Source organism: Rhincodon typus, chromosome 3, assembly GCF_021869965.1.
Source record: "Rhincodon typus isolate 14 chromosome 3, sRhiTyp1.1, whole genome shotgun sequence".
Taxonomy (NCBI): Eukaryota; Metazoa; Chordata; class Chondrichthyes; order Orectolobiformes; family Rhincodontidae; genus Rhincodon; species Rhincodon typus.
In genome coordinates, this window is record NC_063334.1 from 24,163,946 (window position 1) to 24,178,242 (window position 14,297).

The 14,297-nt window shown below is 40.7% G+C and overlaps 1 protein-coding gene across 1 annotated transcript in view; it reads right to left on the minus strand.

Annotated features, from left to right (window-relative positions):
* Positions 1 to 14,297, minus strand: part of tek (TEK tyrosine kinase, endothelial) — a 100,270-nt gene that overhangs the window by 20,380 nt on the left and 65,593 nt on the right. Inside the window, exons 13-16 of the mRNA XM_020514805.2 lie at positions 12,119 to 12,421; positions 4,805 to 4,968; positions 2,448 to 2,661; positions 360 to 470 (exon numbers count right to left, since the gene is read on the minus strand). Of these exons, the coding sequence (XP_020370394.1) occupies positions 360 to 470; positions 2,448 to 2,661; positions 4,805 to 4,968; positions 12,119 to 12,421 (792 nt within the window). The remainder of the gene's footprint in view (positions 1 to 359; positions 471 to 2,447; positions 2,662 to 4,804; positions 4,969 to 12,118; positions 12,422 to 14,297) is intronic.

Sequence of the window (14,297 nt, forward strand, 5' to 3'; positions counted from 1 at the left end):
GTTATTGAAAATTCTTAATGCAAAGATAAATAGATTTTTGACTGACAAGGAGTCAACAATTATCAGGAGTAGACCCGAATGTGGAAAAGAAGAAACAATTAGATCACCTATGATCTTATTGAATGGTTGGGTACGTTAGAGGTGCCATATGTTTGTAAATAACACAGAGTGACATTTAGGGATATGCAACTTTACTGGTAATAGGAAATGCTTTGTCACATTAATATACCTCTATCGAAATATTCTAACACAGTGACAGACAGATTGAATAGTGATGCCTTTGAGTATTTTGGTGTTGTTTGCATCCCATTAATCACCAATATCACACAAAGAAAGAGAAGATTATGATAAATCTGTACCCCTGTGTTCGCAAGCTCCCAGCAGGTTAATTATATTTGGATGATGTCCAAGTCTGCACAGAACTTCCAATTCACCAGCAAAGTCTCGGTGATCATCTTTGGATGCATATTCTGTAAGAATAAGAATCACAGTTAGGGCCATGGCAAAATTAGTTCCAATGACATCAGTTAAATTTTAACGTCCAGCAGAAAGTGCTAAGAATTAACAAATGTTTACATTTTTGCACTATTTTCATGTTTTGAACACTAGTGAATAATTAACTGTATTTACATAGCAGCTTCATTGTAATAACATGTCCCGAGATGCTTCACAATAACACCAAGCCACATAGAGAGATTATTAGGCCTGGTGACCAATGGCTTGGTCAAGGAGTAGGGTTTAAGAAGCAACTTAAAGAAGAATAGGTAGAGAGATGGAGAGGTTTAGGGAGGGAATTCCAGAATTACGGGCCAGTTAGCTGACAACATGGCTGCCAATGGTGATGCAAAGGATATTGGAGATGTGCAAGAGCTGGAGGAGGAGTGCAGTAATCACAGAAGGTTGTAGACTGGCAAACATTAGCGATGGGGAGGAGTCAAGACATTTGCACACAAAGATGAATGAAGAAAAGAAGCACTGATTTTTAACCTGTATCCAAACCTTCTGATAAATCTTATACACAAATTCAATATCAGTTTGTGTTATGTTTTAATTATTCCCTATTTTGAAAAATTAATCGTAATTGAAGGTCAGTTAACCTGCTCCTTAATCCTGAAAAGGTAGAAAATATCAACCCAAAGAGTGGATTGATTTGATATGGAGATATGAGTCGAGAGCAGACTTGTCAGATGTCCTGGATTATCTGAGGTTTCAATTGAAGATTAATCTTTCCATTTAAAAAAAAAGTGCATGAATATAAATATATTGATTCAAGCATGGGATGTGGGCGACGCTGGCTGGGCCAGCATTTATTGCCCCTTCTTAATTGCCCTTGAGAAAGTGGAGGTGAGCTGCCTTCTTGAACTGCTGCTATCTGTTTGGTTCATGTACAGCCACAAGGCAATTACGGAGGGACTTCCAGGATTTTAACACAGTGGCAGTGAAGTTACAGCGATATATTTCCAAGTCAGGATGGTGAGTGGCTTGGAGGGGAGCTTGCAGGTGGTGTTGTTTCTAGATGGTGGTGGTTGTGGATTTGGAGTCACAAATGGTGCTGAGCATTGTGCAATCACACAATCACAGAATTGTTACGGTGCAAAAGGAGGGCATTTGGCCCATCATGAATGTTTTGGTTCTATTACCAAGTGCCAATCTCCTGCTTTCGCCTACATCCCTGCATAACATTTCTATCCAAATAATCATCTAATGTCCTCCTTGAATGCCCCATTCAATGTGCCTCCGCTACATTTTTTTAAAAAAAGGATAAATCTTGTGGCACTGCTCTATTAGGTAGAATGAGGTATTGAGACTTATAAAAAATGCTAATGGTCCCTAACTGGATTGTGACATTCTTGTAATTCTAAGCAGTTTTTTTTGATATAGTCATATTAAAGATGCAGAGCTTTACATGCATGGCAAAGGAAAGGGATGAAGAGCAAAGCATTAATCTGCAACCATAAGCAGTCTGGTAAGATAAGATAGGGTTTGTCGTTCTGCAGCTGATATGAAATAAAGAGTTTGAGAGAAACAATTTCCTTTCCCGGCTGAGCCCAGAACAAGGGGGCAAAATCTTAAGATTTGAGCTATGCCATTTGGAGGGGTGATGTCAGGGAAGCACTTCTTCACACAAGGGTAGTTGAAATCTGGAATTCTCTCCTTCAAGAAGGAAAAGAAGCTGGGTGGCAAATGGAAATTGTTAAACTGATTGAAATTGCTGAATTCAGTTCTTTTGTTCATGTTTGAACCCAAGACTGTAACGAGGTCAGGAGCTGAGTGGCCTTGGTCCATCACTGAGCAGGTTATTGCTGAGTAGGTGTTGGTTGGTAGCACTGTGGATGACCTTCCATCACTTTACTGAAGATCAAGAGTAAATTGATGGGGCAGTTAATGGCCAAGTTGGATTTGCCCTCTTTTTGTTTCAATGTTCCTATTTAATGAACTGTTTTTACCTTTCATTCTTTTAATGGCAGCATTCATTTTGTGTCCATCCTTCTTGATTCGAGCCTTCAAGACTTGTCCAAAATTTCCTTCACCAATAATATCTTCAAATTTTATATCATCCCAGTGCAGGACAGGGTAAACAATTGGCATTCGCAACTGGGGCTTTGGTTTCCTGGTCAGAGTGAGAGTCCCTGAATTAAACTGAATAATAGGTTCCTCCCTCTTCAAAGGAAAGAAAAGGCAGGTTAATAGTCAATCTGCAAGGAAGAAAAGTCTTCGAATGATTAAAGTTATATCGAATCATACAGTAAATATCCTTGGGATTAAGATCCAGAAGGGCATAAGCCCAGCTGCCCGTATCCTGTTCATCTTGTTTGTACTGGGCCAAAAAGAAGCACACTGGTGTACAGTGTTGTGGTGTAGATTGAGTGCAGCATCACAAGAAGATGCTGAGGGATTGTAACACTCTTGATCACTGGGTTGTATAGATACTTGACTCAATTAGTTCAAATTGAGGGTCTTTACAATTTTGTCTTAGGATCTATCACCGCCATAGGTAGGGAGGCCATTGATAGTAGTGTGATGGGCAATGAGCTGCAGGAAAATCCTTTTGAGGAGTGAGGGAAAGTGTAATAGTGGAAATCCTGGTGTGAGTGCAGGGGCATAGCCTTCTATCAGGGTGGTCACCTGTTGTGGGTGTGGTAATGGTTGGTGACCTTTTGCTGAGGCTGGGAAAGTCTTTTATCAGGACTTCCATCTGCCTGGTCTGGGAAGCTTCTGTCAGGAGGTTAGAGGTGGGAATGGGTGGAGGAGGTGGCTGAAAAGAGGCTTGGGGAGGGAGGGGGAGGTTCCTTTATTCATTAATGGGATGAGGGTGTCGCTGGCTAGGCAGCATTTATTGCCCATCCCTAATTGCCCAGAGGGCAGTTAAGAGTCAACCACATTGCTGTGGATCTGGACTCACATGTAGGCCAGACCAGGTAAGGGTGGCAGTTTCCTTCCCTAAAGGACATTAGTGAAACAGATGGGTTTTTCCTGACAATCAACAATAGATTCATGGTCATCATTAGATTCTCAATTTGAGATAGTTATTGAATCCAAATTCCACCATCTGCTGTGGCGGGTCTCCAGATGTTATCTGGGTCTCTGGATTAACAGTCCACTGATAATACCACTAGGCCATTGCTTCCTCGATTGTTGCAAAGTTGCAAGTGGAGTGGGAGATGAGAAGTTGGCTACAACTGGGGTATCACGGAGAAGGTGGCTTGCTGGGTGGTGTCTGGGGAAAAGGAGGCTTCTGCTAACGAGAGAGAACAGTCTTAAAGTTGTCATCAAAGCATCATTCAGCCAACTAGGATCCAATAAAACTGAAATCACTTAAGTAATAAATTCCTTGTAAATTAATTAATGTGGAATTTCTAGCTTAAACTGTATATGTTCAGGAGTGACTATATGTGTAAAGGACATAGCAGATTCTATTGAAATTAACATTTTGACAGTTGTTAAATTTAAATGATACTGAGATCTGAAATTTAGTGAATAGGGTAGCAACTGCCTGGTTATGAACATGTGATAGTAATGCATTAGCAATGACTTCATCAGTCTGGAAGTGTGTTTGGGGTAATGGCTTTTGATGTGTAGAAGATATGTATCAGTTATTTTGAAAAAAGTATTTTGTTGTTAACTAACATCTGTTGATTTGTGCCAATTTAAATACTGTCTAGGAAAGTAACACTTTCTGTGGTGTGTCCCAGTTTTAGGTTTAATGGAGAGCTGATAATTGTTGTAGATCTTGCCGAGTTCTTCAAATTCTATTTCTGTGTGAGTCCAAACATCCCATACGTCTACACTAATACAGAAGATAATGTTATTACATGACTGCATCATCTAATAAATGATTTGTATGAATGATAAACAAGCCTTGGAAAGCCAAAATATAGTCTTCAAAAATATGCAAAATGCCCTCAAGAAGTTTTCAACAAGAGACATTGATTTAAAAAGTCATTTGAGCTCTGACTAAGGGTATTAAGGGATAATGAAACTGAGGCAGATAAATGAAGATCCAGAGCAAGCATAATCTAACTGACTGTTGAAACAGGCTTTAGTAGCTGAATGGCCTCCACCTGTTCCTATGATGAATGATCGCATACCAAAAAACATTTAATTTTAGTGGAATTGGCTGGATACATCCACTAAACATAAACTAATATTTTGAAACTAATTCTGAATTCCAAGAGTTATTACTCCAGCTTGAACTCTGTATGAACTGCAACATTTTATTACTGAGAAAATCTACAGCAAATTGTTTGCATAATTGGAGCAACTATTAATGCCAACCCTGCAATGTTAGGTCATATGATCCTACCGAGCTGTTTTGGAAAGCTTGTACCATTTTCCGTTGGAAATTGTTTCTCTTGAAGTGAATCACAATGCAAAAGGCCAATAAGATGGTTAGGCAGGTCATTCCTGCTGATCCCAGAATGGCGTAGAGTAGCAGCCTCCCCTCTTGCTGGCGTCTGTAGTACACAGCTGGAAAAAGACAGCATCAGTGTTCAGATGTACTTCAGGGATTTTACATTGCAGATGATCATAGAGACTCATAGTCCAAGAGGCCATTCAGCCCACTGTACCTGTGCTGGCTCTTTAAAAGAACTATGTAATTTGTCTCTTTTACTCTATCTATTTCCCACAGTGCTACAAATGTTTTCTTTTCAAGTACTTATCCAATTTCCTTTTGAAAATTATTACTGAATCTGCTTCCACATCCATTCCAGATCTTATGAACTTGCTGTGGAAAAAAAAAATCTTTCCCTCCTTGTCCTTTTGACTCTTTTGCCAATTATCTTAAATCTGAGTTCTCTGGTAATCATCCATCTGACCACCGGAAATAAATCTTCACTATTCACTCTGTCAAAACTCTTCATGACTTTGAATGCCTTTATTAAATCTCCTCTTGATCTAAGGAAAATAATCTCAGCTTCTCCACTCTGCCCATATAACTTGTTCTTTCTTTGGTACTATTTATGTAAATCTCCTCTGTATCCTCTCCAGAGTCCTGAAATCCGATCTAAGGACAAACAGGCATGATAACCCTGTAAACTGTTGGATGATATTCTAGCTGCTGATTTGTATTTGTAGTGCCACATGTGCAAAACACCAGATGGACAAATTTTGGAACATAAGACCAGAAGGCATTGGAGTAGAAGTAGCTATCAGCCCATCAAATCTCTGCCACTGAATGAGATTATGGCTGATTTGATAATCCTCAACTCTACTTTCCTGCCTTTTCCCCTTAACCTGGATTCCCTTCCTGATTAAAAATCTGTCTATCTCAGACATGAATCTATTCAAGGTCCCAGCCTCAACAGCCCTCTCCAGGAAAGAATTCCACAGAGTCACTACCCTCTGAAAGAAGACATTCCTTTTCTGTGTGAAACGTGCTATCTCTTATTTTAAAATTAATGCCCTCTGCTCCTCAACTCTCCCACAAGTGGAAACAACCTTTCCGCATCTACTGTGTCAAGTCCCCTGAGACTCTTTGTACGTTTGAATAAGGTTGCCTCTCATTCGAAATTCCAATGAGTATAGGCCCAACCTGCCTGATCTCTTCTCATAAGACAGTTCCTCCATACTGGGTATCAACCGAGTGAACTTTCACTGAACCTACATTGTCAGTATGTCTTTCTTTAGATAAGGGGCCCAGAACTGTTCACAGTATTCCATCTGTAGTTTGTCTAATGCCTTGGCCAGTCTTAACAAAACCTCTCTACTATTATAGCCCATTACATTTTGAAATAAAGGCCAACATTCCAGTTGCTTTCCCCCATTACGCACTGAACCCAAATGATAGCTTTTTGTGATTCATGCATGAGGACTCCTAAATCCTTCAGGGGCTATAGGAGGAGGAAGTTTTCTCCCTTCTTTTGATTTCTTTTATCGATTTTTAAAACTTTCTCAAATCTCTGCCTTACAACAAATATTTGCCTTTTTGTTTTTTTTTGTTTCAATCTAATGCTATTCAGTGGCTGAATAGTCCAATCCTGGAGCTGCAGAATCTGCCGCTGATGGAGCAGTGATGTTTGATCAAGTGGGTGGGTGTGAAAGTCTGGATTCTGTGCGCTCATTACACTACTTGCATGTAGCCTCCACATGCTGCATTCGATAATGCTGGAAGTGGTTGGTGCCTTTGCGACTGCTTCTTCTCCAGTTTACATGTTCTAAAGCAAATGATTCCCACGTTGGCGGTGATGTTGCCTTTGTTCAGGGAGGCTTTCAGGGTGTCTTTCTAGCATTTTGTCTATCCTCCTAGTGATTGCTTACCATCGTGGAGCTCAGAGGAGAGTATTTGTTCAGGGAGTTTTGTGTCGGGCATTTGGGCAATGTGGCTCACCCATCGCAGTTGGTCATGCATGAGCAGTGCTTTGATACTGGGAATATTGGCCTGAGACAGGACATTCAGACTGGTATGTTTATCCTGCGACTGGATTTGCAGGAACTGTGCAGGCCATGCTGGTGATATCTCTCCAGAGATATGAGACGTCTGCAGTTATCTGGCCTACAGTTATCTGTATTTTGTCTCCTCCCCAGTTCTTTTAAACAAAGGTGTTACATTCGCAATTTTCCAGATCTCTCTTAGTTCCAGGTTTCCTGGAAGATTACTACCAGTGTATCAACTATATCTCTTACAGTTACTTCCTTTTAATATCCTAGGATGCATCCCACCAAGTCCAGGGGACTTACAGTCTTTAGCCCCATTAGTTTCCCTAGCACTTTCTCTAATAATTGGTAATGTATTTATTTACTTTTGTCTCTTGAATATACAATAATTTTGGAATGCTATTCATATTTTCTTTTTTGAAAACTGATGAAATGTATTTATTCAACTCCTGTGCCATTTCCTGGTTCCCTAATATTATTTCCCCAGCCTCATTCTCTATGGGGCCTATGTTCACTTTAGCTACTCTCTTTTTATATATTTAAAGAAGCTCTTATTGTCTGTCTTGATATTGCTTGCAGGTTTACCCTCAAAGTTTTCTCCTTTCTTTTGATTTCTTTTGTAGGTTTTTAAAACTTTCTCAATTCTCTGTCTTTGCCACATTCTTTTTTTGTGTTTCAATCTAATGCTATTCTTAAATTCCCTAGTTAACCACGGTTAGCTTATTCCCTTCCTAGAATACTTCTTCCTTACTGGAATATGTCTTTTGCTGTGAGCTACGAACTATTTTTTAAACATCTGCCATTATTCCTCAACCATTTTTGCTGCTAAACTCCTTTTCCCAGTCCAATCCAGCCTGCTCTGCCTTTTACAATTACCTTTGTTTAAGCTTAGCACAGTTGCTTTGACTCAAGTTCCTCTAAAATTGAGTGCTAAATTTTACCATGTTGCGCTGACTGTTTCCAAGTGGATGCTTTACTCTTACATCATTTATTAAACCTGCTCATTGCATATCACCAGATCCAAAATAGCCTGATTCCTGGTTGGAACCACATATGTTCGAGGAAAATGTCCTGAATACAATCTATGAATTATTCCTTTATAGCTTCCTCTCCAAAACTGACTAACCCAAGCCACTCAAAAATTGAAGTGATCCATGATTAATGTACTGCCTGTTACATGCCTTCAATATCTTCTTATTTATACTTTGATCCACCCTGTAGCTACTGCTAGGGGCTCTAAACACTGCTCCTATTACTGTGTTCTGTCCCTTTTTATTTCTTACCTCCAGACATATAGACTCTACATCTTCTGATTCAAGATAATTTCTTGCTATTTGACTCTATCCTGTATCAGCAATGCTACCCAACTGCCCTTTCCTGCTGCCTGTTCTTTCAAAAAAATCACAGTCTCCTGAATATGTACTTTTCAGTTTTGAGCTCGTTGTAACCATGTTTCTGTAATGGCTATAATATTTTACCCGTTAACCTAAACATATTATACCTTAACCATTTTCACTTCAAGAATAACTACTATTGGGCTTAAACAGTTTTTTCCTGAAGTGAATCTTTGCAATGGAAATTCATTTTCTTCCCCTTTACCTGAAAAAGACTGTGTGTGTCTCCATTCACTGTGTGTTTGCTTTGGATTAATTAACAGGACTGAGTCTAACAGGAAGAACAGGTAGGGGCCAGATTAATGTGCATGGTGGGATGGGAGGTCTGAAGTCTATTTATTTTAATTCAAGGATTATAACAGGTAAGGTAGATGAGTTTAGAGCCTGGATTAAATATATGGGCTCTGATCTTGTAGCCATTACAGAAACTTGGTTGAGAGTAGGCCAGGACTGGCAGGGTTTAGATGTTTAGAGAGGGGTGTAAAAGGGGTTGGGGAGTTGCATTATTGATTATACATAGCTATACTAAGAAAGGACACCTTGGAGGGCTTATCCAGTGAGGCCACATGGGTAAACTTTAGGAATAAGAGAAGTGCAATCACTATGATGGGGTTATATTATTGGCTTCCCAACAGCCAGTGGGCAACAGAGGAACAGATATGTGGACAGATCATGGAATGATGTAAAAACAATAGGTTGTTATGGTGGGTGATTTTAACTTCCTCAATATTGACTGGGACTCCTGTAGTGCCAAGGGGTTAGATGGGGCAGAAATTGTTAGGTGCATTAAGGAGGGTTTCTTGAAACAACATGTAGATAGTTCAACTAGGGAAGGGGTTGGACCAGACTTTGTATTGGGGAAAGAGCCTAATCAGGTGATTGAAGTTTCAATGGGGGAGTATTTTTGGAAAAGTGATCATAATTTCCTAAGTTTTAACATAGTTGTGGTCCTTGGGTGAGAGTGCTAAATTGGGAGAAGGCTAATTATAACAGTATTAGGCAGGAACTGGAGAAATGATATTGGGGTGGCTATTTGAGGATAAATCAACATGTGACATGGGCGAGTCTTTTAAAGGCCAGTTGGCAAGAGTTCAGGACAGGCATACACCTATGAGGATGAAAGTTAAGAATAACAAAATTTGGAAACCTTGGATGACAAGAGATATTTAAAGGTTAGTCAATTTGAAAGGGACCCATTAATTCCTACTCTTTGTTTCCTCTCTGCTAAGAAGTTTTCTATCCATCTCAATACACTTGCCCCAATCCCATATGCTTTAATCTTGTACAATAATCTCTTATATAGGACTTTCTCAAATGCCTCTGGAAGTCCAAATATATCACATTAACTGGCTCCCCCTTGTCAACTCTACCAGTTACATCTTCATAGAATTCCAACAGATTTGTCAAGCATGATTTCCCCTTCATAAATCCATGCTGACTCTATCCAATCCTACCACTGCTTTCTAAATGCGCTGCTATAAAGTCCTTAGTAATGGATTCGAGAATTTTCCCCACTATCAGTGTTAGGCTTACCGGTCTATAATTCCCTGTTTGCTCTCTACCTCCTTTTTTGAATATTGGAGTGACATTAGCTGCCCTCCAATCTGCAGGGACTGTTCCAGAGTCTATAGAATCCTGGAAGATGGCCACCAATGATCCATTATTTCTAGAGCCACTTCCTTAAGTACACTAGATGTAGCAGCATGGTGGCAAAGTGGTTAGCACTGCTGCCTCACAGCGCCAGGGACCTGGGTTCAATTCCAGCCTCAGGTGACTGTCTGTGTGGAGTTGGCACATTCTCCCCATGTCTGCGTGGGTTTCCTCTGGGTGCTCCGGTTTCCTCCCACAGTCCAAAGATGTGCAGGTTAGGTGGATTGGCTGTGCTAAATTGCCCGTAGTGTTCAGGGAAGTGTAGATTAGGTGGGTTATAGGGGGATGGGTCTGGGTGGGATGCTCTGAGGTTCAGTGTGGACTTGTTAGGCCGGAGGGCCTGTTTCCACACTATAGAGATTCTCAGGCTCTGGGGATTTATCCACGTTCAATCCCATCAATTTTCTCAGCACCATTTCTCTACTAATATTGATTTCCCTCTCACTAAATCTTGCATCGTCCAACATTTCTGGTATCTGGTAGCTGAGTATAAAGGTAGCAGAGTACAGACCAGTTGGAAAGTTGAGCAGAGAAATGGCAAATGGAGTTTTATTCCCAACCATTGGGAAGTCAAATGCAAGAGGAAAGCATACAGTAAATGGCAGGACCCTTAGGAACATTGATATACAGAGGGATCTTGGGGTGCAAGTGCATAGTTTCCTGAAAGTGGTAAAACAAGTGGATAAGGTGGTAAAGAATGCATATTGCATTCTTGCCCTCATCACTTGGGGTATCGGATATAAAAGTTGGCAAGTCGTGTTGCATCAGTGTAAAACTTTAGTCAGACCACATTTGAAATATTGTGTGCAATTCTGGTCACCACACGATAGGAAGGATGTGGAGGCTTTGGAGAGGGTGCAAAAGAGGTTCACCAGGATGTTGTCTAGATTGGAGTGTATTAGCTATAAGGAGAGGTTGGACAAACTTGAATTGTTTTCGCTAGAGCATCTGAGACTGAGGGTTGACCTGATAGAAGCATATAAAATTGTGACAGGCATGGATAGGGTGGATCATCAGAGTCTTTCTCCCAGTGTGGCAATGTCAAATACTAACAGGAAGAAGTTTAAAGTGAGAGGGGGAAAGTTTAAAGGAAATATATGAGGAAAGTTTTTTTTATACACAGAGAGTGGTAGGTGCCTGGTTCCTGGAATTCACTGCCAGGGAAGGTGGTAGAAGCAGAGATGATAGTTATTTTTAAGAGGCATTTAGACATACATGTGGACAGGCAGGGAACAGAGTGATACAGATCATGTAGAGGCAGAGGGGATTAGTTTCAAATGTCGTCATGGTCAGTACAGACACGATACACTGAAAGGCCTGTACCTCTGCTGTACTGTTCTACGTTGTTCTATGTAAACACTTACATTGTAATAATACAAACTGTGAGTTTTAACCAATTCTGCATCTTCTTAGTATTGGTTATTCTTTGATAATAAACCAACAATTCTGTCCTTATTTTAAGGAAACCTGGTTGATGGATCATTTCGTTCTAAATCTAACATGAATAAATCATACGATTGGCCAAATTGGGACTGCAATTTTGAGTTGTTCCCCATGGAGTAGAAGGACTAGAACGACAGTGCACTCTCTCCCATCTCAGTTGTAATGCACTGTCAGCTACTTGCATTTCTATAGTGGCTTCTATGGTCACCAGGTGTTTCAAAAAAGTTTACCAGCAAATTAAATTGTATTTTTTGAAACATGACACTTACAAGGCAGGCAATTTATACATAGCATGCTCCTGCAAAGGGCAATATGATCATGATCAGATTATCAGTGCTTGTGATGTTGATTGAGGGATGAGTATTGGTGAGGGCACTAGGGCCATAGACGTTCTTTGAAATAATACTATGGGATCTTTTATGTCCTCCCCAGAACAACTCTTACAGCTGATCCAAAAGACACATCTCCAACAATGCAGTACTTCCTCACTACCGCATTGGAATGTCAGCCGTGGTTTTTGTGCTCAACTCCTGGAGTGGACCATGAAACACTCAATCTTCTGGCTAACAGGATAACATTTAGCAATAACTGCCATATTAGGCCATATTTGCTCAGCTGCTAACTAAGCTGAGCTAAACAGTTTAATGTTTATGCTGAAATAAGAAGCAGAGGTTTTGGAATTTCTTATCAAGTCATCATGAGTTCATCAATAAGGTGTATATTCAAAAGTTGCTCAATTACCACTAAAAACGTACCTGTAGATTCTGGCAGCGTATGTAGTTCCATGGTTGGGTTAGGGTGACTCACCCCAATGTTATTCTTCGCATAGATTTCCACCAGGTATGGCGAATTTGCCTCCAGCCCTCGCAGCTGGAACTGTGAAACAACATTTTCTCTCACATTGATTTCTGTCTCCTGAGTGTAATCCTCCGCCCCATAGATTTTGTAACGTATTACAATTGATGATATTGAGTTGCCATCTTCAATTAACCATGAAATAAAAGCTGAAGAGTCGGAGATATTAAAAATCTTGACTTTAGCAGGAGCAGGAGGCCGTTCTGTCAAAATCAATAAGATCAAGTGGTTAACTGCACTGCCCTTGACTCTCAAACCAACTTACAGAGGTGACCACATTGACCACAGAATTCTGGTAAGTTGGATGAACTACAAATTTCAATGTGGTTCAACAGCATAGATACTTGGGTGTACACGAGTGTTTGAAGGTGGCAGGACAACTTAGAAACGTAGGCCTTCTTTATAAAGGCATAGAGTGTAAATGCAGGGAATTATGTTCCAACTCTAGGAAACACTGGTTCAGCCTTAGTTTGAGTACTTAAGTGTTTGGGTCATTTTGCTAGTAATGTCAAGGAGAATTCAAACTAACTCTCTAGGGGCGTGGGAACCAGAAGACAGTATTAGAGAATGATACCGGGATGCAAAATTTACTGGGGGGAAGCAGCACTGGAATAGAATAGTAAGTTAATAATAGGTAGTGTCTGATTCAGAGAGAAATTGAAACATTCTAAATCCGTTATGTTGCATGTATGCTTGCCAGAGGCTGAGGGGTGACCTGTTGGAATTTTATAAAATCTTGAGCATGGATAATGTGAATAGCCAATGTCCTTTTCCTAGGTTGAGGGAGTCCAAAACTAGAGGACATAGGTTTAAGGTGAGAGGGGAAAGATTTAAAAAGGATCTGAGGAGTAACTTCTTCAAGCAGAGGGTGGTGCAAATATGGAGCTGGTGGAGGCTGGTACAATTACAACATTCAAAAGGCATCTGGATGGGTATATTAATAGGCATCGCAGTTCCCATTATTGATGTTGGACTTACACCCAAAATGATGACGTGTCTCCATAAGGCCTCAGTACTGATGCCTAAACAAATACAGAAATGCTTTGAGAAGTGTTCAAGGGGAAGCTGATGTTTTGGGTCGGGACCCTTCTTCAGAAAAATGTTCCTGCTCCTCTGATGCTGCCTGGCCTGCTGTGTTCCTCCAGCTCCACACTGTATTATCTCAGACTCCAGCATCGGCAGTCCTTACTGTCTCAAGGTTTCAGAAGGACTTGGAATGGCTAGGAGAATGGGCAAAGAAGTGGCAGATGGAATACACTGTGGGAAAGTGTGAGGTATTGGTAGGAAGAATACAGACATACACTATTTTCAAAATTTGGAAAGGCTTTGGAGATCAGAAGCACAAAGGGACTTAGGAGTCCTGAGTTCAGGCTTCTCTTAAAGTTACCGTACAGATTCAGTTAGCAGTTAGGAAAGCAAATGTAATGTTCGCATTCATTTCAAGAAAGCTAGAAAACAAGATCAGAGATGAACTGCTGAGGCTGTATAAAGCTCTGATCAGACCATGTTTGGAATATTGTGAGCAGTTTTGGACTCAGTATCCAAGGAAGGATGTGCTGGCATTGGAAGGGGTCGAGAGAAGGTTTAAAAGAATGATCTTAGGGATGAAGGGCTTGTCATGCGAGGAGCAGTCGAGAACCCAGGGTCTGTGTTCAATGGAGTTTAGAAGGAAGAGGGGGATCTCATTGAAACTTACAGAATTACTGAGAGACCTGGATAGAGTGGTCATGGAGAAGATGTTTTGACCAGTAGGAGAGACTAGGACCGAGGGGACAACTTCAGAGTGAAGGAACAACCCTTTAGAACTGAGATGAGGAGGAATTTTTTTCAGTCAGAGGTTGGTGAATCTGTGGAACTCATCACTGCAGAAGACCATGGAGGCCAAGTCATTGAGAGTACTAAGATAGAGATGGATAGGTCCTTGATTAGTCAGGGCATAAAGGGTTATGGAAAGAAGGCAGGAGAATGCTTTTGAGAACCAGCCATGATCGAATGGTGGAGCAGACGTGATGGGCCAAACGCTAAATGCCGGCAAAGGGGACTAGATTAATTTAGGGATAGTAGGAACTGCAGATGCTG